General features: G+C 36.0%; 1 protein-coding gene across 1 annotated transcript in view; it reads right to left on the reverse strand.

Annotated features, from left to right (window-relative positions):
• The window catches only part of Glra2 (glycine receptor alpha 2), a 148,317-nt gene extending 126,348 nt beyond the window's left edge, over window positions 1-21,969 (reverse strand). The window contains exons 1-2 of the mRNA XM_029534584.1: window positions 21,350-21,969; window positions 19,077-19,210 (exon numbers count right to left, since the gene is read on the reverse strand). Coding sequence (XP_029390444.1) covers window positions 19,077-19,210; window positions 21,350-21,417 — 202 coding nt within the window. The 5' untranslated portion in view covers window positions 21,418-21,969. The remainder of the gene's footprint in view (window positions 1-19,076; window positions 19,211-21,349) is intronic.
• Window positions 21,970-24,048: the final 2,079 nt, after the last annotated feature.

Consider the following 24,048-nt stretch of genomic DNA (forward strand, 5'->3'; position numbering starts at 1 on the left):
CATATTGTTGTTCTACCTACAGGGTTGCAGCCCCCTTCAGGTCCTTGGGTACTTTCTCTAGCTCCTCCATTGGGGACCCTGTGTTCCATCCAATAGCTGGCTGTGATTTGCTGCATTTCAATGAGTCTTGTAGTTAATCTCCATTGCCAACTTACTAGGTTTAGAATCATCTACCTAGGATACTAAATTCTGTGTGTACTTGAGAATGACTGCCTGGACCAGGTTAACTTAGGTGGACAGACCCATCCTAAATGTGGGCAACACTATGTCATGGACTGTCATCCTGGAGTGAATAAAAATATAGAAAATAAGCTGAACACCAGCATTTGTGCCCTTCTGCTTCTTGACCAAAGTTGGATTGTGAGCAGTTACCTCTCTCCAGTTGTCATGCCTTCCCTGCTGCCTCTTTTATTGCTCAGAGGAAATACCACGACTAAGACAACCTATAGAAGAAAGACATTATTGCAGGGACTGCTTTTAGTTTCAATAGCATGGCAGCATGCAGGCAGGAATGATGCTGGAGTAGTAGCTGAGAGCTTGTATGTTAAGACAACAACCATGAGGTAGAGAGAGCCAACTGAAGTGACATGGGCTTTTTACACCTCAAATTCATTCTTGTTGAAACCATCACAGCTGCCATAATGGACAATATTGCCTCTCCTACCCTGTGAGCCCAATTAAACAGTTCCTTCTTTAAGCTCCTTTTGTTAGGTATGGTGTCAGAGCAATGAGGAAAATAATTAATATAATGGGCTACCACATAAGCTGTACATTCTGTTTTCTAACCTACACCGTTAATTTTAACTTTTCTACGAGTACTTTTCTAAAAGATTGTTGGCAGAACTAAATGAATTGATATGAAATATAGTAGAAGCTTAAGACATAGTAACAACACAATTACTGTAAGCTAAAGGTGTTCCTATTAAATATTTCAAACACTTCAATGAAAATGATGTGATCAGGAAAATGAGGAAGGTAAAAAAAATCAATTTAATGGGTAGCTTGAATACTAAGTCTTCATATTCCTTGTTCAGCACTGTGTATAGGAAATAAAATGTGTTAGACCTTAAACGCAGGAGGGATAGTAAGTTCTCAGACTATAATGCCATACACAGCAAAGTGTCAAATGTGAGATATATACCTAATAACTGTCCACACACACAAGAATTCACTTAGTCAACATAACCATTTCTTTAGTTCCTCAAAAAAACAAGAAATATAATAGAAACCTGGGGCTTCAAAGACAAATTAGATTAACCCTCTAATAGAAAGGTGAACAAGTGTTTTAAAAATATATCCAATAAAGTATTCCAGATAGAGACTAAGTGCTCCTGTCATCATTTTTAATGACATACATTCCTCTTCATCCTAGGCTTTATAAATCTGGAAAGATAATGTAAGTTTATGACCCATACAAACAACTTCTTTCTCTTTCTAAACAGCAAGAAGGGAAAACAAAATCCTGGCTGTTTTAGATTCAAGGAAATGCTGTGAAGAGCCAAATGACATAACACATAGGAATGTTCTTCATAAATTTTAAACAAAACCGATATTGCAGGGTTGCATATTTTAGTTGAGTTGCTCATATCCAAGTTTGATCAGTACAAATGTGGGGATTAAAGATTAATATAATCTACCTATTTATTTAATAAATGTTCATTGGATGCTCACTGACTGCTAGTGTTAGAATTAGCATGAAGATGATATTAGAGATATTAGTCCAGTCCTATTTTTCTTTTTTCTTTTTTATTGTTTAATTTTTTATTAGATATTTTCTTTATTTGCATTTCAAGTGTTATTCCCTTTACTAGTTTCCCCTCAAAAACCCCCTATCCCCTCCCCCTCCCCCTGCTCACCAACCCACCCACTCCTGCTTCCTGGCCCTGGCACTCCCCTATACTGGAGCATAGAACCTTCACAGGACCTAGGGCCTCTCATCCCATTGATGACCGACTAGGCCATCCTCTGCAACATATGTAAGATCAAGAATCAACAAATGGGACCTCATAAAATTGCAAAGCTTCTTTAAGGCAAAGGACACTGTCAATAAGACCAAAAGGCAACCAACAGATTGGGAAAAGATCTTTATCAATCCTAAATCCAATAGGGGGCTAATATCATATATATATATATATATATATATATATATATATATATATATGAAGAACACAAGAAGTTGGACTCCAGAAAACCAAACAACCCTATTAAAAATTGGAATACAGAGCTAAACAAAGAATTTTCAACTGAGTAATATCGAATGGCCTTGAAGCACATTAAAAAAATGTTCAAAATACTTAGTCATCAGGGTAATACAAATCAAAACAACCCTGAGATTCCACCTTACACCAGTCAGAGTGACTAAGACCAAAAACTTGGGTTACAGCAGATACTGGTGAGGATGTGGAGAAAGAGGAACAATCCTATTTCTCTAGAGCTAGTTTATGATTAAAAGAGAGAGAAAGAGTGAAGCAAGCATTCTGGGGTGGGAAATATTGGGCACTTCTAGAACTCATTTGCACCACATGGGAAGAAAAGGGATTACATGAAATATTCCATTTATTCACTTATGTACTACTTGAGAATATCTTTAATCAATAACTCACACAGAAGGAAATATAAATGTTCAGCTTTTGTTTCCAACAAGGATGGCTACAGGGTGTTCTCCCAGTCTAGATTTCTCTTAAAGGATATGACAGAGACTACTCATTGCCTATTGGACCTTGTCTGCAATGACTCACTGTTTTAGTTTTCATTCTTGTCCACTTTTTTTGCCCTCTTACCCACTGTTCCTGGTTGTTAATCCATAATAATTCATTTGTACACAATCTCTACTCTGGGGAAAGCCAACCTTACTCAGATAGAGTCATGAACCTAATCATGAAGACATTGCATTAACATTGTAAGCCTATGTGCAGGTGTATGTAGTTGGTCTGAAAGTGGGCAGAAATGCTAGAGGAATTTCAAAAGTTTTTAGCAGCCTAAGAACATCAAGGAGACTGAGATTTCGAAGCTCTGCACAACCCTGGCTGACAGTTCTGTTTCCTTTCTCTTTGCATTCAGATAAAGATACAGCCAATCAGGCTCTCCAGAGCAGCTGCACTATGGATTTTCTAAAAGGAGTGCAGGAGCTATTTCTGATCTTAGCTTTCCTGTAGGAGCTATTTATTATCCATTCTATATTTCTATGTCGTCTTGCACCTGCCACATCACCCCTCAGGAGTCAATAACTCTTGCTGAAGGTGTCATTCTGCAATTTATATGGCATATTGCATAATGTCACTGATGGACACTTTTAGTTAATACCCTCAAGTATTCTGCCTTATCACTGAAGCAGATAATTTCCTCTGGCATTTGTATGAAAGACTGGACACTGACAATGCACCTGCTCACTTGAGACTTTATGTATGCAGTGTTTATTTTGGCACATATTGTTAAAACATGGCTCCAAATTTCTACACAATTACTGTATTTTTGAACCTTTGGGGGAAGAAGAAAAGCCCCACAGCAAACTGACAATTTAATCATGGAGGCTTCACTATGAATCTACTTCCATCAAACTCCAAAAAAGATATCTTCACCCATTGTACAGTGCTTTTAGCTATACATTTCTATCTCTTAAATGAATCCAATGGAAAGAGGGGTGATGTGCAATGCTCTTTACCTGGAAGGCCTTTGTAAGCCAGTTCCAAAAGGATACAGTAAACAAATCATGTATGTATTTGTGCCAGTTAAATCATGTATGTATTTGTGCCAGTTACAGAATTCAGTAGGCAGAAGTTTAGAATTTTCTCTGTTTGGTAAATATATCTTGTTAGGAAATTTTTATGTCATAAGCTTCAGGGTTTTTGCCTCAAGTGTCACATTCATACAGTTTTCTGGAAACCTTGTATTTTATAAACTCGGGTGTCATTCAGGAGAACTACAGAAGGGAAGCCACTTGCTGCATTTTAAATGGGAATATTGACTGAGAAATACACTGAATGAAGTTGTGAATAAATGAGGCAGATGTGCATGAGAAACAACTATGAGTCTTAGAAACATAGACGTATAGGTGTCCTAGACTGTGAAGAATTCTCCCTATTTTTGGAGAGCTATAGAGAATATATCTGATAATAATGTGGGGCTAGTTTGCTAAGACCCAGATCAAGTGTGTCTATGTAGCTTATCACAGAGAGGCCACTGGTTTCAGAGAAAAGAATGAGGATATTTATTTATATTATGTGGAAGAGAGATGAGATCATATCAGTACACATGTATGTGTTGCTACATATGCATATGTTCATGCATGTATATAAAAGCCAAATTTAGCCTTTGGTGTTATTCCACGAGTGCTGTTAACCTTTTATTTGGCACATGCTTTCTTTATGTTCTGCTCCTTGCATCTCTTGCGGGATTTTGGCCACCAAGTCTTGGATCCACGTTTCATCCTTCCTGGTGCTGGGATTATAAACATACACTACAATATCTGGGTTTTGACAACATGGTCTCTGAGAATTGAACTCAGGTCTGTATGTTTACATGACAAGCACCTTACTGACTAACATACCTTCATTGTTCATGTCATGATCACTTTAAGCAAACCAACTTAGAATATATTTTATTCATATTCACATCTTCTTAATTAGTGACTTATATGGGAAGACATAGCCTATTTTAAGTGGTGTCATCCCTGGTGTGGTAACTCTGGGTGCATATAAGAAAGCAGGCTGAGCAAGCCATGAGTAGCAAGATACTAAGTAAAACTCTTTCATGACCTCTACACTAGTTCCTTCCTCCAGGTTCCTGCCTTGAGTTCCTGTTCTGTTTTCCCTTAATAAGGGACTAGAAGCAGTACGTTGAAATAAAACCTTTCATCCTCAAATTGATTTTGCTGATGGCCCTCATCACAGCAATAGGAACAGTAGAATTATATATGTCTTTTTATATCCCTTTTCTTTTGGTTATCCCTCCAACTGATTTCTAAATGGGATCCTGCCACCACTAAGGCTCAGGGAATATTGAGGGAGAGGAGGCAGAAAGATGGGAAAGTGTGGAAGAGCTGAAGGATGGAGATTAGTGTTCTAAAATACTCTCTACTGCCAATGTCATGGCTAAAAGAGTTCACTTTAACCCTGGTTTGCTACAGAAGTGATCTCCAGGTCTTCTGCATTACCAAAGTTTTTGGTGGTGGAGAGTTGCTGGGGTATGAAAGTTATTCTTTTTGAGGATGTGGCCCCTAGTAGGTTTTCCATGTTCCTGTTCATGGACCCACATCCATGCACACAGGAGCAGCACTAAGTGAACCCAGAGTTACAAAAGTGTGACATAAAGTTGAGGAGGGGATATTGAGTATAAATGAGGAGAATTTGTGGAGGAAATAGGGCCAGAAACACTCATATTTTGTTATATACATGTATGAAAAATGTAAGTATGTACATACTACCTACTTTTCCATAAATAGTCTTGTACATGAATTTATGACTCCTAAGTCAAAACCAAGGCAAGACTTGGCTGATTTACTCAGTAACTCAACCATACATTTCCAGGTTTTCATGTGAAAAAATAACTGCCTTAATAGTATTGAAAGGTGAAATAAAAATATGGACTACTACAAACTTCCTGGACAGAATTAGTGATTTCCAAGAGAAGAGACCAATTTTCTAGCAAGATTAGATGAAGCTAAGATCTTCTGTGCATGAATCAATAATTTATGAAAGAACACACTGAAATCTATTAACTTAGAATATCAATACTAGGGACTACAAATGTTGGAAGGAAACTTAAAAAAAAATCTTGGTCTGTTGTTTATAAATGATACCAATGAATCGGAGATCGGAGAACATGTTTCCAGCCATAGCTGTCAGAATTTTAGTATGACACATGAGACTTAGTTTAAGTTATTCTTTTTTCCTCTGTGGTGTTTCAGCTCTTGGTTTGGGAAAGGCATTATGGCACACAATGTATTAGACAAAATACTATAAAGAAGGCATCACCCATTAAATTTTCTAGTTCTACAATTGTTAAACTAAAGAAACCAGTGGATCTCTTGAATATTTCAGGTGCCTCGATCTAGTTACTCAGCAGAAGCAAAGATTGACAAGTATGAGGTACAGGATAAATGTTTCAAATTTTAATTAAAGCATTAAAATTTTACACATTTGTGAAATTTTATGTGGCATTTTAGTGTGTGGATATAGTGCGTATTGTTTAAGTCAGGGTGAACATACTTATTTTCTTACATTTTTATCATTTATCTGTGTTAAAACATCCACTCTGTTATGAAATTGCTTTAATATTAAATCCTGAATTCGTTGATTTAGTGTATTCATGGAAAATTCCTGCAGTAAAATTAGTCAGTTAAAAGAAAAAAAAGTCGAATACAAGAAACCCACTGTGAATATTAGGTGATACGGCTATAAGTTATCCTAGGTCATATCATCTAACTTGAATGGCCCAACGAGTTAACTAAACACTTGAGGCTCTTCTTTTACAGAGACTTTGAGGTTCCAAGCTAAATAAATAAGTTCCCACCTCTCAATACATTTGTGGGACGTGAAAACAAAAATACTTCTTTTCCCTAAAACAATATCTGATAAAATGAAATCTTAATTCCCTTGTTAGACATGAAGTGGTTTCTAGGAATCAACACAGATATTTAAATAGAAACAAATTGGAAGATTAGAGATTATATTAAATTCCACAAACACTTGGGTTTTAAAATGGAAGAACATTTCTGTGCTAAAGTGGATGAGGTTTCCTAGAGAAGCAGAATGGTGACAATAAATAGCTCCAGATCAGGCAGGGGATGGTAGACAAGTGATGCTTTCCAGCGCTCCCCATTTCCTGAAAATACACACTGCTTACTCTTCTATGCTCTTTGAATCCCTCACCCAATGATTCTTGTTCTTTAATGATGCATCAGTTAGATGTAGAACTGAAGGGCATGAATAGAAGAATGTGTCTTAGAAATATTGTCCTGAATAGATTTGGAATCACATCTTGTATCCAAATGTAAGCTCACAGTGTGTTTCATCATGGAATTGCCACTGGACAGTCAAAACAATATTAGCAAACCTACCAAATTATCAGAAAGAAAACTATTCTGTTACCAATAAAAACACCTTTTATTTTCGATCCTACATCTCACATGGCCATCTGGTCTCTCCATGTTTAAATTTCTCATAACTCTCTCACATATTATAACTAAGATAAACACACACACACACACACACACACACACACACACACACACACACACACATGCTGGACATATAAATGCCATGCTGCATTATACTCTTCTCTCATTTATATGTTCTGGGGTATTGTTTATCTATCAGGACAATATCTATGAGAAATACCCCTTCTTTACTTCACTTTCTCCAAATTGATAAAGGAAGGCTCACTAGAGTTATCGTCCATTTTAGAGGCATCTACTTGACCATCTGAATGTTGACAGGGAGGTAACTTTGCTTATAAATTGACATTTAGTCTGGTTACCTTAAATTGTCACCACCTTCAATGTCCAGCACTCTTACACATCTATTCTTTCTATCCTGAAAAGCTAATCCACCAGGGAGCTCTCTTAACCTCTGAATTTGGCTTATGAAAAGGTCCCATGAGAAATGGAAAACAGAAGAGTGAGGTTAAGTGATGTATCCCCTGCCTCTGGCTAGACTGCAAGGATTATCCATACTGTGTCCCCATTACCAATGGGTGGCTTCTTTGGATGGAGGCCTTATGCTAGAGTAACTGCTCCCTTTTGTCTTTCTTCAAGTCTTAACAGTTGAGTCAAAGAATACCACATTTTCTGGTTTTTTTTCTTTTCTTTTCTCCTCTCCACTGTAGAGCACTTCATCCAAGGTCTCTCTCTTTGAGTTCTGAAAGTCTCTCATCTCCCATGTCTCCAGTACATTCTAGAGGGGCCCCCCACCTCCTACCTCCTGAGGTTGCTTGTTTCCATTCTTTCTGCTGGCCCTTGGGGCTTCAGTCCTGTTTCCAATACCTGATCCTGTATCGTCCTTCCCCTCCCTGTCTCCTCTCCCATCCAGGTCCATGTCTCCCTCTGCCCCTCACCCCAACCCTGTGATTGCTTTCTTAGAGGACTAACTACCCCCAACCCACAGTTAGCTGAGAACTCAACTCAAGATCCACTCTAAAAGAACTCCTGAGAATGGCTACAAACCAACTACCATGATAAACATATTTAAGGGGGGGGGGAGGCAATTAAACTGAAAGAATACCACATTTTCAATTTTCCTAAAACGTCTTACACCCATTTTGAGTGAACCACACAATTTCTTCTTTTTTCTTTTTTCTTTTTATTTATTTTTTATTATTTTCTTTATTTACATTTCAAATGCTATCCCAAAAGTTCCCTATACCCTCCCCACGCCCCTGCTCCCCTACCTACCCACTCCCACTACTTGGCCCTGGCCTTCCCCGGTGCTGGGTCATATAAAGTTTACAAGACCAAGGGGCCTCTCTTCCCAATGATGGCCGATTAGGCCATCTTCTGCTACATATGCAGCTAGAGACAGGAGCTCAGGGAGTACTGGTTAGTTCATATTGTTGTTCTACCTACAGGGTTGCAGCCCCCTTCAGTTCCTTGGGTACTTTCTCTAGCTCCTCCATTGGGGGCCCTGTGTTCCATCCAATAGCTGACTGTGAGCATCCACTTCTGTGTTTGCCAGGCACTGGCATAACCTCACAAGAGGCTGCTATATCAGGGTCCCTTCAGCAGAATCTTGCTGGCATGTGCATTAGTATCTCGGTTTGGTGGCTGATGATGGGATGGGTTCCGGGATGGGGTAGTCTCTGGATAGTCCATCCTTTCATCTTAGCTCTAAATTTTGTCTCTGTACCTATATCCTTTCAAGGGTATTTTGTTCCTTATTCTAAGGAGGAATGAAGGATCCACATGATGGTTTTCCTTCTTGGTTTTCTTGTGTTTTGCAAAATGTGTCTTGGGTATTCTAAGTTTCTGGGCTAATATCTGCTTATCAGTGAATGCATATCTAGTGACTTCTTTTGTGATTGGGTTACCTCACTAAGGATGATATCCTCCAGATACATCCATTTGCCCAAGAATTTCATAAATTCATTGTTTTTAATAGCTGAGTAGTACTGCATTGTGTAAATGTACCACATTTTCTGTATCCATTCCTCTATTGAGGGACATCTGGGTTCTTTCCAGCTGCTGGCTATCATAAATAAGGCTGCTATGAACATAGTGGAGCAGAACCACATAATTTCTATACTGGGCTACTCACCATCCAGCTTTTACACTGTATCCTAATCTTTATTGAAATGAGATAACAGAAGAGAAAACTGACATTATTAATATATAAATAAAATATGTTTATACCCCAAACATAAAGATTAAAAACTACCTTTACATGTATATTTTGTATACACAAATATGCTCCCTTGTAACAAATTGATTCCTTGTTTTGACAGTACATAGAGAAATGAGATTTTTACTCCCAAGAAAATATGTCCCCCTCTCAACAAAAAAAGAAGAAATGGAAAATAAAAACTATCCAGTATCATGCATTACAATTGCTTATGTATTTCCCACATTTATGCTTAATCCAAGACTTGTTTTGGCCTCTTGAATGGAAGTATGCACTAAACCGAGCCATCATTTGATGTATCCTTGTACAAATGGAAAGTTGGTTGTACACTTCAGGACAGGACTAAAAGAGAGCACAGCTTCCCACTTGAACTGGCCTAGTTATTGTCCTGGTTGGTGAGCCATAAGAGACTCCAGCAGGGTGCTGCACAAGGGTGACTTCCCCCTTTTTGATGAGAAGAAGAGGAGATAATGAAAAGAGGGATTTGTGAGGGAGGGACTGGGAGAAGAAGAGGAAAGGGGGCTGTGATTGAGATGTAAAATAAATAAATAGATAGATAGATAGATAGATAGATAGATGATAGATAGATAAAATCTATTGACTTTATTCCTAAATTTCCTCCATAGTCCTGTATAACAGTCAGATATTTAAATCCTTTGTTCATATCAATCATTGAGTGGCTTTTACATGTTACAAGTATCTGTTATCAATCATAAATATCCAGAACAGCCCTCTCAAGAGAGTTGTTCAGTGAACAAGTACTGAAGCCATGGTGTCTTCAGTGTCTTTGATCAGAATATACTGTATGAAAAAATATTTTCAGTGGAAAAAACATAAATATTGCTTGCAAAAATCATGTTAAGAGGCTTGATAGATATGTTTCTCTTTCTATGCCTTATTCAAATAATTGTCTAATACAACACCATAGGAAAATATCTATTACCTGTTATAGCATTATTAAGAATAAACCAATGGCTATTCTTTTCTTACTCTAAGCATAATGACTCCAACTAGAATTATTACAGTGTCCAATTATTAAGTGCAGTGACACCTTAATATATCTGGCATTATCGTTTTAATTTTTATTTCTTAAATTACAGATTCATCAGCAACATAGATCATTTTGTCCTTCAAGATAGGAAGGGAAAGAGAGCTCTCTTGAATTCAGTACAAGATGGTTAGACTTTTTAGTGAAGAAAGTAAGTATATGGGGTTACTCATCATTAACTAAGGATTTACACAATACATTCTCAAAACCTACATGATGGGCCTCATTTTCTCATGCTCTTAAGTTCCCATGTTGCAGAGATCAAATGCTCTCTTTAAAACACTTACTGTAAAATTGGAAATCAATTATGTGTGCTTGTGTAATGAACCTTGCACCAACAGTAAGCAACAAATTAATAGCAGCAACAGTTAACTGCAGGATCTCCCTTTCATAGACTGGGTGAGATTTAGTCTGCAGTTTTCATTTGGTTTATTCTTTCAGACAAATCCAGTGTAATAATCATGGGTAGTATTTGAAAGGAGAAATATAATGCCTTCATACAAATGGCTCCCTCTTGGCTTCATACTTAGGCATTTCAAATAACCCTTTTACATTAAAAAATGCTCCCACTGAACTAATAAAAGAAAAACTAAGTGAGATACATAGCAACTGCTGTGCAATCACCAGCAGTAGAATTGAATGTGCTAGAATGTGTCTAATTGGTTTCTTCCAATTTAAAAAAAGTCAACATCTATGAGGATATACTCATGAAGTACAAGTTCTGCTAATCACAGTAAATGCTGAGTTAAATAATGCAAGGATGGTAGTAATAACTCACAGTATTGATAATAGTCCCTCTTACTCTTATACAAGTTCAATTTGTGATTTATTACCCTTTATTAAAATATATTAATTATATATCATAACACATTTTCATGCATTTAAATAATGTAGTTCGATCATATGTACCACTTTCTACCTTTTCATGCCTGCTCATGCCCTTTCATTTCACAACTAGTCCCCCTGTCTAATTTTATGTTTAATTTAGTTGTTGTTGACTTATTGCATGGAAGAGATCAGTTATAAGATATGGGCACCTTAACAGTGACTAGACCAGTGAAGAAAATGTTTCTTCCTGACCCACCAACCATTAGCTACCAATAGATCTTCAGGCAGGGGTGGGGTCTCAGGGGCTCAAAAAGTCCCCATTCCTCCATTGCTACATGTATTTGCTTATTAGTGATGTGTGTGTATGTGTGCATATGTGTACACACACCTATCAACATGATATGGATTTCTGAGCATGTGTATAGCACTATGCATCTGTGGAGATCAAAGAATCACCTTTTGCAAGTCTGTTATTTCCTTTTACCATTGTCTTTAAGGGCTCTTACTGATCACATGATGGAATGCTGAAAGGCTCAATATTATAAAAGTCTTATGCAAGTAATTATAACTATTTACTTAGATGAAAACAACTTTAATAGATAAAAACAAATAAAATGCATGACTATTTGCCAAATTTGAGTTTCAAAAATAACCCAAATGATGCAGTTAAAGGCAGAAGAATATACAAGACATGAATAAGTGTGAAGTTATGTTTTCTCAAAACTGGCTGAACCCCAACAGAAATGTGCATCTTCTAGACTGGGTCCAGGTCTCTTTCCATAATGCTATTCTGTTCCTATGCAATGGGAAATGACATACTGCTAAAGCTTTTGGCATGTGCTTTCTAAGAAATCATTATTATGTTGTGGGTTCTTTCTTTTGATACCAACTATAATTCCTGGCAAGTATCCTGTAGGCTTAAGGCAAGGATTGGGGGCTGGTGTAATCAGTTGGACTGATGTTCATACAGTACACAAAACCTAAAGTAAATCGTGATATAATTGTGGGCTTCAGATGTTTAAATCTTCATTAATATCATTATTGAACAAAACAGGTACATGTAAATTTCATTTTGCTACCCACATGTTTACCTGCAATTGTCTTGTTCTTTAAAACTCACCCAGTGAGCTGGGCATGGTGACACATACCTTTAGTCCAAACACTCAAGAGGCAGAGGAAGGCAGATCTCTGTGAGATCAAGGCCAGCCTGGTTTACCAAGTGAGTTCCAGAACAGTCAGAACCATTACACAGAGAAAACTGGTCTCAAAAAACCAGCCAAACAATAACCAAACAAAACAGCAAGACAAATCCTCACTCAGTGGATCACAAAACAAAATAAGAGGAGTAAATGTGGAAAAGGAACTTTTCGAGAGGAGTGAGAGCCTGACAGGGTAGGAGATGAGAGTAATTATAAAGCCTTTTGTACCTGGATAACAACATCAAGAAAAATTTAATTAATTGAAACAAACCCCCAAAACCTAGGGTCTACATATTCAAGACCAGAAACAATATTTTTAAATAAGGTTTGAAGAAAGTAACTGATAAGCCTTACTATTAATTCCATCATTTGTTTTAATGTGAGATGAGAAATGAATGCAAAACAGGAGCAACAGCACTGTAATTTGAGTCATGATAGTAGCAAGCTAATTTAAGAAATATATTAGTCAGGGAATTTCAGGCAGGAGTTTTGAATATTATTGAAATCAGGCCACACTCATATTACTGTACCTAAAGTAGCATTTGTTCTAATCTGTAATTAAAGCCTGAACAGTCTGAGAGAGAGAATATTCCTTGAATTCTATGTTTCAATACATATTTACAAATTAGTTCTCCTTTGGAAATAGAAGTGTATGCAATGACCAAAGTTCAGACATGTTGAATGAAGGAAAATTCTTTCGATTCTAGGTCCCCTGGTAACCACTTCCACTTCTTAGAGGCAACCAATATTCTCTTCTGTATCTTTTAGATATTTTAATGCATATACAACCAAGTTTTATGTATATACACATATAGCCATGGTATATGTACATTGGAAAGGGAATGTATGAACATACTAAAAACACTTTAGAAAGTGGTTTTATAATTTGTTCTAAAGTATAGCATTCTTATTTTCAATCATCTAATTTTCTTTCTTTTAGTTTTTTTTCTAGTTTCCTCATATTTCTGGTTTCTTCCACTTTCAGTATATAGCCAAGGACCAACAATTTTTCCTAATAGAAATGACAATCATCTTGTAATTGGGCATGGTTATAGTCCAGTTGAAATAAGTACTGTTGCCATTTTAAAAATGGAGGTCTACAAAAAGCACATGCTGCATTTATATGCATGATGTTTTTACTCTGAAACTTACAGGTATCTGAAAAACAAGCATTTTACATTTTCTAACAATTAATCTAATATGTTTCAACACTGACATTATTCTGTTGGGCTTTTCTCCCCATTCTAAGACTTAAATAATGAGTTTACCTCAAACCTGTTGATAAATTCTGGGAAATCCTAAATTAAAGCAGAGTAAGAATTCTGTGAGGAAAGTCATCGTGCAATGGATAATTCATATAATTTCATAATTTTTACCAATGTAACTGAGATGATGTTTTCTGCAGTTTCTAATAAAGTGGAGATCTCAGAATAGCCAAGGTTTTGGTATGTTTTAGAGTGCCTGGGGGCTTTTACTACTTTTTGCAGACTCATGCCTCACACTTAGAAGCATCCTATCCTTCATTTTTAGAATTTAACATAATGTCCAATATCCATGTGATCAAACACATGATCATGGTTGGCTACTTTATTCCTAACTGAGAAAGGTACCATTTTCACCTGTTTCAACTGGATAGGAGTTGATATTCATATCTGAACTTTAACTGAATTGTGCTACAGTCTCCAAAAGTCAAAGCCTGAAGATACTTGGTTTCATGGAAGAGGATCAACCCAGCTCTAACTATATATGAAATGTTTCTTTAGCTACTAACTCACTGGACATTTCAGAAAGCTATATTGAGTGCAAATGTAGGTTTTAATGTCACATATTCCAGTTTCAAACATAGATCTCTAGATTTGAGAAAAATTAGTTGGCATGGCAAGCACAAAGATGAGAAATGAATATTACCCCCTAATATTATCTACTCCAAATTCTATCCCCAAGACTGCTGCAATGCAATCTATTTGTTCACACTGGAATGAGATTCAAGATTTAACTTGAAGTTAATTTTATTTTCAAAGAAAATTGTATTAAAAGAGATAAAGGCTTTGTTTCAAAATGAGAGAAACAGAACTAATGCATTTTATCCATGTTTGAGCATTTCATTAAATGCTTAGTGTTGAAAGTAACACTTTCAAGGTACAAAGTGACAAAAGCAAATGTGATAGGATGATAGAACACAGCACCATGATAAATCAAGTAAAATGAGACCAGTCACCCAAGTGGAGGAAAGACACTTCTCTGTTGATACAGAATCAACCATTTTCTATGGTGTTAAGACAAGGTAATTGTGAATGGGTATACTTGTGTTTTGCTTTTGTTTTTGTTTTTTCTGTGCAGAGAAATTAGAAAATTTAAGTTTTGACAGGGTCTGATTTGCATCTTTATGTATCTTACAGATAGAATTCAATTGGCAATTCTGACTCATGATTTTGTTTATGCACTTGTGCCTCAGCACGTAAGAAAAGCTATTTTTCCCTATAGTTTCTAAGAATGTCTCTCAATTACAGGGATTAAGACTGAATCATTTTTTGTTTCTTTCCCTAGTTTGCATCTATCTTCCTTCATATATGTATGTCCATGATGACATCTTTCAAAACCCATCAGGGAAAGGGAATAGACATGCAATATTTTTCTGACTTGCAAGTACATTGGAAAAAAAGCTTTCCAATAGGAAAAAGTTATACATTTATATTTGCTTTTCTTGTTTCCAGTGTGAAGGAATGGGGAAAGCAGAGAAACCACCTATGATTTCCTAAGGCTCATGAAGTAGCCATTCACCTTATCTTAGTAACCCATATTTGGTATGGCTTTTGTTCTCGTGGTAAAAATCTGTCTTTCTCTCTTCTTCTCGATCATTATTGTTATCAATATCAAGATCATCATGTTTATTATTATCACAACCAATTTGCTTTAGAAGGAGTCTCTTCCTATTCTAGATGCAATCGCATCTCTTAATTGCTTTTCATTTCTACATACTATGTAAAATTTCTCATTCACACATTTACAAACAAATATTAGTACTATAGTTTTCTTCCTAGGTTATTGATGCTCCAAGTTTCCAATTATTTCTCAATCTTAATTTTGTCCTTGACACTAATTTAAGAGCATTTTTATTTGTCACTATGTCTACTGCTGCCCAAAGTCCCACTCTCAACATCTAGTAAGTCAATTCAAAGCAATCATTTCCACAGTTTAATCTGCATTTCTTTCTATTTCTTATTTTCTCATTCTACTAAAAAGGATGAGTTATTTGCCTTAAACTATCATAAACTCCCGTGTGTATATGTAGAATAGGATACTATCCTGTCTTCTTAAGAACAGTGTAGCGTAGATTAATAATACATAAATATGCATATTTATCTTATTAGACATATAATGTCCCATTAGAGTGCCAAGGACATGAAATTACTTTACCTTAAAATATTAGAGAATCATTTACATTGAAATACCAAGCTCCTTAAACTAAAGAACACCTTGGAAAGATGTCAAGTAATTGACCTGGTCTGATATAAATCGTCTATCTAAATAAGTTTGTGAGGAAATAATGATGTTTATTATAGTAGAGAGTTAAACGGAGAAGACAAAACTCAATGACATTCATTCACTTTAGAATTGAAATTTGTAACCTGTACTGACACATCTTTTTTACATTATCTTTGTTTTCCTACATTGTTTTTGCTCATTTTACATTGCAGGAGTGGCTGTGAGGAAGTGTTGTTTAGAAATAACTTCTTAGTGTCTTAGAGGCAAATAGTGTCTGTGAAGCAGCACTGTGTTATAATGTGTCAACCTTTCTTATAAAATCTTTCTACCCATATATTCTTGCTTGCATTCTAGAATCAACACTGACCATTGGAGAGTTTACTGGCGAATGTACACTCATGAACATTTTTCGGTACATTTGGACTGAAAGGAACAGAGCATATATAAGCAGCACATTGGTTTGGGTGATGATATGCCCTATTATGTGTTTTAATGACACAAAAAAGTTTAGTGTTTTGCACTGGATATAGCTGTACACTTAATAGTTAATGTTTTAACAGTATGTATAACTTCTGGTTCTGTGATAAGCTGTCCTACAGTGCTGAGACTTCTATCTAGAGGACTGTGTATGGACAAGTCTTTCATAAGTATACAGAGTAAAGTTGTCTTTCAAGAGTGAGAGATGGGGCCACTCACCCATCTCAAAAATTTTAACCCAGAATTGTTCCTGTCTAAAAGAAATAGAGGAACAAAGAATGGAGCAGAGACTGTAGGAAAGGCCATCTGGAGACTGCCCCTTCATGGGATCCATCTCATATGCAGTCACCAAACCCTGATACTGTTGCAAGAAGTACTTGCTGACAAGAGCCTAATATAGCTGTCCCCCGAGAGGCTCTGCCAGAGCCTGACAAATAGAGATGCTGATTCTTGCAGCTAAACATCAGACTGACCACAGGGATCCCAATAGGGAGTTAGGGGAAGGACCAAAGAAGCTGAAGAGGTTTGCAACTCCATAGGAAAAGTAACAGTATCAACCAACCAGACACCCCAGAGCTCCAGGGACTAGACCACCAATCAAGTTGTGCACATGGAGGGGCTCTGTCAAGGGATGGCCTTGTCTGGTATAGGTGGGAGGGGAGACCCTTGGTCCTGTTGGAGAACACTGGGGCAGTTGGGTGGGGGATGGGTGGGGAACACCCTCATTGAGGCAGAGGGGAGAGGTGATGGCCTAGAGGTTTGGAAGCTAGAAAGGAGGATAATATTTGAGGTGTGGGTGGATAGAATAGCCAGTGGAAAAAAGAAAATAAGACTGCAAAAAAGAGAAAGTGATATTCTTTTTCGTTTATCTTAAATCAGTCCTTTAAAAGTTCTGTATCTTTTCTTTGCGTATTGACTAGATCAAAAAGAGGTGACTTTGGACTGCTAACCCCAACCTCTTTGTTCATTGCTCTTTTAGAACTACAATCATCATTTGTAAATGTGACATCCACAGAAGAAACAGTAGAGGGAAAAACTTGTGAAAAATCATAATTCATTCTATGTGCATATTAAAACACTATATAATCACACATATGCTTGCTTTACTAATATTTGACAGGGATAAGAATTACTAATCAGGCAAAAGTACTTATGAACTTGAGAAGTTTTCCCTATCTGGATAAAATGAGGCTTTCTATGATGGGCCTAGTAGGAAACTATCTCTCCAGTATGAGGGACCCTCTCATAGTACACCATGGTACTTAACTTCAAATACCATACACACTCATATAACAGCTTCTTTTTCACATTGAATGTTTTGTGTGTATACACCTGTTTCTTCTCTCAGTTTTCCAAAGTGCCCAGCACCTAGTTTTTCACTCTATGTATGTAAATGAGTAATGCTATTGAAGGCTGACTCTTGGCTTGTTACTCATATAACTTCATTTCAAATATCGAGTTCCTGAGAAGTGTCCACAAAATTGTAGAAAATTGAATGAACTTACAAAGTTTCTTCAGGAAAACGGAACTTAGCTGCCTTTTTAAGAATCATTGTCAATTATAAGGATACTTGTTTTGCCAAAATTACGATATACAACCTTATGGAATGTGCTCAAACTGGGTATATTCAGAGGCATTGCATTTAAAGAAGAAATAAATTTAGAGTTTATTTTTCATGCTAATATTTTCCAATAGTAGGAATCAAAACTCCAGGAAAGTAACATGATTGAATTACTGATGAGCAAAACCAAGTGATGCATGTATTGCTACATAATAGTTAGATTTAAATTATCCCCCTTTATAAAATATCATAAACATTTCACAGTGTATTATGTTACACTCAACAGTTTAGAAAGGACACTTGGATTTAAAATACGTATTAAAAAATGAAAGCATCAGAACAATTCAATTCCAGCAACAATTGTTTGTTTCTTTACTACAGTTTTCTTCTGATTTAAAAACAAAGAATTAAATGGACAAACCAAATCATCTACATACTAATAAATGTATTTTGTAATGTTAAACAAGGAAAAACAAAATTAATCTTTTATTTTTTTTCCAATTAGCCCAAAAAGTATTCACCAACTCTGCCAAGTCTATTTTAGAATCCTATACCATTTCTTTTCATTAATTTCAGATAGATAATTTCAAATCAACAATTGGAATATTTAAATGACTTAGAATTGAAAGTATATGATATATTAAATTAAAGCCTTTTCTAGCAGAGTTCAAAAATTAGAGGCCTGAAAGAATACAAAATAGGACGTATTATATTAAAATTCAGAATTTACACAGACATATTATTGAAAAAAACTGAGTATTTTGGTGTTCACCCATTGAACTTGGTGCATGTCTTCATAGACGTTCATGCAAGCAAACTCTATCATTTGTTTTTCTATTCACTTTCAGTCATAGTTCAACTTAAGACAAAATAAGGATTGTGACAATAATCTCTGTCACTAGGATTACTTGTATAATAGAATAAAACACAGGAAAGTTTTTGAACATGACAAGTGTTAAGTAATATGTAAAATGTTTAAATCTAGAAATATTTAAAAGAAGGCCAAAATAAAACAAATGACATGCTTGCTGATTCTTTTTCACAGTGAGCCTGAAATTGTGCAATGAAAATGTACTTCACTGCAAAGTATTCCTACACCTGAGACATTTCACAAAGCTGCAACATAAGTTTTTACTGGAACCTACCTTTAAAATTTGGCCTGATTCTTGCATCATATCCTGATGTCCTTCCCATTAATTTATCCAAGAAATCTGAAGGAGATAGGGTCTGCGAGGGATGTTTTCCAGACCTGGAGTCATGGTCTTTGCAGAAAGCTTCCCTAAACACATTATTAACTCTTTTAGTAAGAATTACCCTTTCATTTTCTTAGAACTAATACAGAACATTTGAACCACATTTTGCAGAAGATATTTAATATAAGAAGAAAATAGAAAAATGTGAGGTCTTGATCAACTTCTCAACTTGAACAATCTTTAAAGTTAACTTCAACTAATAAGAATAAATCCTGAGCAATGTCAACCAAGTTGCTGAACATTAATTATATTTTGTTTAAGGTGGGATAATATATATTGATTCAGGTTCCAGATTTGTGGACAAAGGATTTTTTGTTTTTAGAATTATCAGAGAACTGAACACAGTTATTTAAATTCACATGATAATATCAATTCTTCATGGCTATAAAAGTTGTTACAACATTTCAGCTTTAAGCTTATCTTTTACCATTTATGAGAAATATATAATAACAAGATAGACTGAATAATACAGTTAGTTATTACATGCATATTTTCTCACTTGCTACCATTCTATTGCAGCTATCAGCATTAGTCTTTTCCAGTGTGTTATCTGAAAAAAGAACATTCACTTGGAATTTTACCACCATTTTAAAATAGATCCATAATGAGTATGTTACTTGAATTATTTTCTCAGTTCTTATTCACATATGAATATGTAAATTGCTGATTCTCCAATAAAGTATTAATGGAATATCATTTCTAAGGCTTTTGACCTTTATCATTATCAAAACAGGAAAAAGTAATGGAAAATTTCTCAGATTTTTAAATCCATTTTAGAAATCATAAAGTATATATAAAATCACATATTTGTTTTATAAGAAGATAAATTCTTTCATAATACATTGCTAGTTGACTGAATGACACTAAAGTGTTTGTGTGTACATATATGTATATACTGTATATATATGCCTGTGTTTTAAATAATTTGTTACTTCTGCCATTAAGATAATATAACACTCATACCAGTTTTTCAAATCAGAGGCATTAATTATAAGTGCAAAGTTGATATGAACATTTGGTGGGAGTTAAAAATTGATTTAGCCACCCAGAAATACTCACATTTCCATATGCAGATTCATCTGATTAATTGAATATTATTTTACTATGATGGTGGTTGGAATGAGGCTGATGATGATGATGATGATGTTGATGATAATGATGATGATGGTGGTGGTGGTGATGACTCTAACAAAAACCCAGCCTACAATCTTTCTTAATGATAGTAAGAGGTGTAAACCTGAAAAGAACATAGGGGGTTTTCCCAGTACCCATAGCATTATTTCTATGTGTACAATTTCTCCTTGCTCTGTAAAAAAATAACATAAAATCTTTTAAAACATTAAATGACCTATATTTTGTTTTAGTAGCATATTTTATGTCTAGCCTGTCTTAGACTCTATGTCATTAACTGGATATTTTACTCACTGGCAATAAAACTGATTGAAGTATCAATTGATTTCACAATTAGTAAATTATATAGAGAATACAAGCATGCAAATATGACATCTCACTTGTTTTAATTATCCACACCCCATTTCTCATACAGACATAAGTACAAAGATGTCATTTCTAATTAAATTTTGATATGCAATCAATTCTCAAATAAACCGAACAGGAGGATAGAGTTGCATAAAGATATTTACTACTTGAAAAAAAAATTCTAAATCATAGACTTCATAGTACGATTTTAGTTAAGAGAAGTCCCAAGTTGGCTGAGAATCAGTGTTCCTATTTATTTTACATCAAATGAGCGTGCTCCTGTGGAATTAATCCAATCAATTCCACCATATGAAAAAAGGAACATTGCACCCAATAATCCCTTTAAATGACTTCCAGAAAAATTTGAAAGCTAAAGATATCAACCTTATACAGAAATGTAAAGAGCACACAACTCACTAGCCTAATCTTAATATCACATTGACGGTGAAAATGTGTGTCAAAATGCATAGAGTGCAGCTATGTAACATAAAACTTGCTTTGGTGAACATTTGCCTCCCTCCCACCATAATTAAGCTTTTTTTTTTAAATGAACAAAAGAAAGCAAACTCTCCTCTCCAACATTGAAATAGTAGGATTCAAGGAACAGACAGACAGATCATTGCATACTTTCTCTTTCAAACAGTTTTCATGTGGAAAATATAAGCATGCAAAATCATTTCACCTACCTGAAGTGGTTTGTCCCTAAGAAAAATGCAAACAAGGCTGTCAAAATGTTCACTAGCTGCCGGTTCATTCCTGTTTCTGTGATGGTTGTGGAAAATATCCCGAAATGATTCCAGAAAGAAGACTAGGACAAAGTGCCTATTTATTGTCCAGACTCAAAATCTGGCAGGAATCTAGTTTCCTTGAAAATCAAAAAGAGATTTGGGGTTGTACAGTTTGCTGAGAAAAAACAAAAAGTGCCAGTCTTGGGCATCATGGTCAGGTCAAACCAAGGCTCAGAACCATCAGTTAGCCCAGGAGAGACAAAGCCTCAGAACTGATGAATCCCCTAGCTGCTTTTCCTGAATAATAAAAATGCTGTTACCTTAATCGCATCACCATGCAAAGGGGCTGGTGACAATGCCACGCTGGAAGTCAGGCTGCTGTAGCTTTTGTTTTATATCTTTTCTATTCAGCAAATCCCCTTTCCTTAGGAAATGTTCTCTTTTAAAAAGAAGTTGTAAATGAGGGAGAAGAAAAGACTCTGTGTATTGGAGTGTTTGGGGGAAAGAGGGGGAAAAAATGCTGAGATCCTGTGCTGGAATGAGGGCTACAGAAAGAGACGGAGACGTGATCTTACCCAGCCTATAAATTTCAGCACTCGGACAGCTCCTAGCTCTGAAGTGCGCATGTTTCCTATTTCAGTAGCTTGGGGCGGGGGTCGGAGAGAGGCATTTGAGAGGAGATGCGCCTGCTGTTGAAATGCAGAGTGACTGATTCTTTGGTGAGGAGCTACTGAAAGGGGTGCGATAACAACTATGGCTAGAGTCTGTGTAGAGGGAAAAGGTGAGGCTAGGGTCGAGCTCCTAGAAATGCCTGTGGGTAGGCGGGAAAGGAGTTTGAAGCAGAAGAGACTGAAAGAGGATTAAAAGTATCAGAAAAGTAAACTAGGAAAACAAAGAACAAGATCCAGCGTACTGAAATTATAATAGGGATATAGGAAATCAACATCTGGTCAGCGGAAGCTAGAGGAAAAGCTAAGTCCTGTGCTGAAGTGGAGAGTGCATTTCCTTGGTACAGAGAAGCTTTCGCATACCAAAAAAAAAAAAAAAAAAAAAAAAAAAAAAAAAAAAGGTTCGCGGAGATCAGCGATTTAGAATATCTTCTGCCTTTCTCAGCTCTTGAGTGTTTTGTTTTAATTTAGCCTCTAGTTCCTAACTGATCTATCTTCCTACTTGGGAAAGTTCGTTCTACTGTTCAGTGCATAAAATCTTGGGGCATCCTCAAGTCACAGATAAATACCAAAAGGGAAAGAAAGGACAGCGAGCCAGCAGGGGGCAGTAGCAATCTTTTCCTACCCGAATTAAGGTTTGAACAGGGTTCCATGATAGAAATGGGGCAAGAAAAAGTGAAGAGCGGGGGCTTAGTTTCACCTCTGCAGTACAGAGTGTTAATCACCAATAAGGGTCAGATAATTAAGTGGATTTTTCCTTCTCCCACACTGGCTGAAAACTGATTGAAAGTTCCTGAGTTCAGTACAAAGCATATCACATAACCTGCTCTCTCCAAATGAATTTACCAATACTGTTAATAAAAAGAGAAAGGGGAAATATTTTCACTCCAGTAACTAGTTTCCCTTGAAAATGTGCACTTACAATGAAGTGGGTGAGGAACTTGCATTTGTCCATGAAATATAACTCCTTAGCCACCTTGACACTCTACCATAGGACTTGATTTGAGAATGCTTTACTATCTTTTATCCCATAAATGACAAGTTTATCTTTGGGTTGGTTTAAATATCAGAGCAAAGTCACAAAAATTCTATACTTTTTCAAAGGTAGATTCTGGGAGGAAAAAAAAATCTAAGTTCTTTTCACTTTTTTTTTTTTTAACACAGGAAGATCCCACTGAAATACAAATTATGATACTGTAGATCTGAGAAGAAATGAAGAATTAGAATACAGCCTTTAGGAACTCAAATGTCTGTAGGCCTGGTAAAGAGTGTATGCATGACAAAAAGACAGAATAGGAGACATTCTTGGAGTGTCACAAGGAGAAAAACTCTGTGAAACAAGACCAATGGCATTACAAAATATGGAAATGTCAAGTAAGATAAAAGTAGATAAAGAATTCATTAGCAAACTGAATGGGAGTTCTTTCTGTGACTTAAAAGGTATAGAGTCTAAATTGAGAGAAACTGAGAAATAAATTAAAGAGGGTAAACTAGATTCTCTCTAAATTGTCGTCCAGATCTCAAATAATAGTGTTACAGTTCTGTACTAGCATCTGGGTGTCTCTTTTAAAACTCACTCTATTTACCTCCTTCTAGCATATTAACATGGCTCTGTGTTTTGAAAGAAGGGGTTAAAAATTGTTTTACTTTGAGCATAATTACAGTATTACATTTGGGACAATCTTTTTTTTCTACTATTATTTCTTCTTTATTTTGGAGATATTCTTCAATCTGCACACTCACATGTACACATGAGTACACACGACCTTTTCCATATTAAATTGACTAAAGAGATACATTTCCGGGAACTGATCTTATTTTGGCTGGAGTATCAGGCCTGCAGAGATACAATCAGGTCTAGAGTTTCTGTGTGGTATAGATGATCTTGAAAGTGAACAGATTCGAAACTGAAATAAAGCGATGCCTCACACTACACCATATAGTTTGTGTGTGTGTGTGTGTGTGTGTGTGTGTGTGTGTGTGTGTGTG

Source organism: Mus pahari, chromosome X (genome assembly GCF_900095145.1).
Source record: "Mus pahari chromosome X, PAHARI_EIJ_v1.1, whole genome shotgun sequence".
In the NCBI taxonomy this organism is placed as follows: Eukaryota; Metazoa; Chordata; class Mammalia; order Rodentia; family Muridae; genus Mus; species Mus pahari.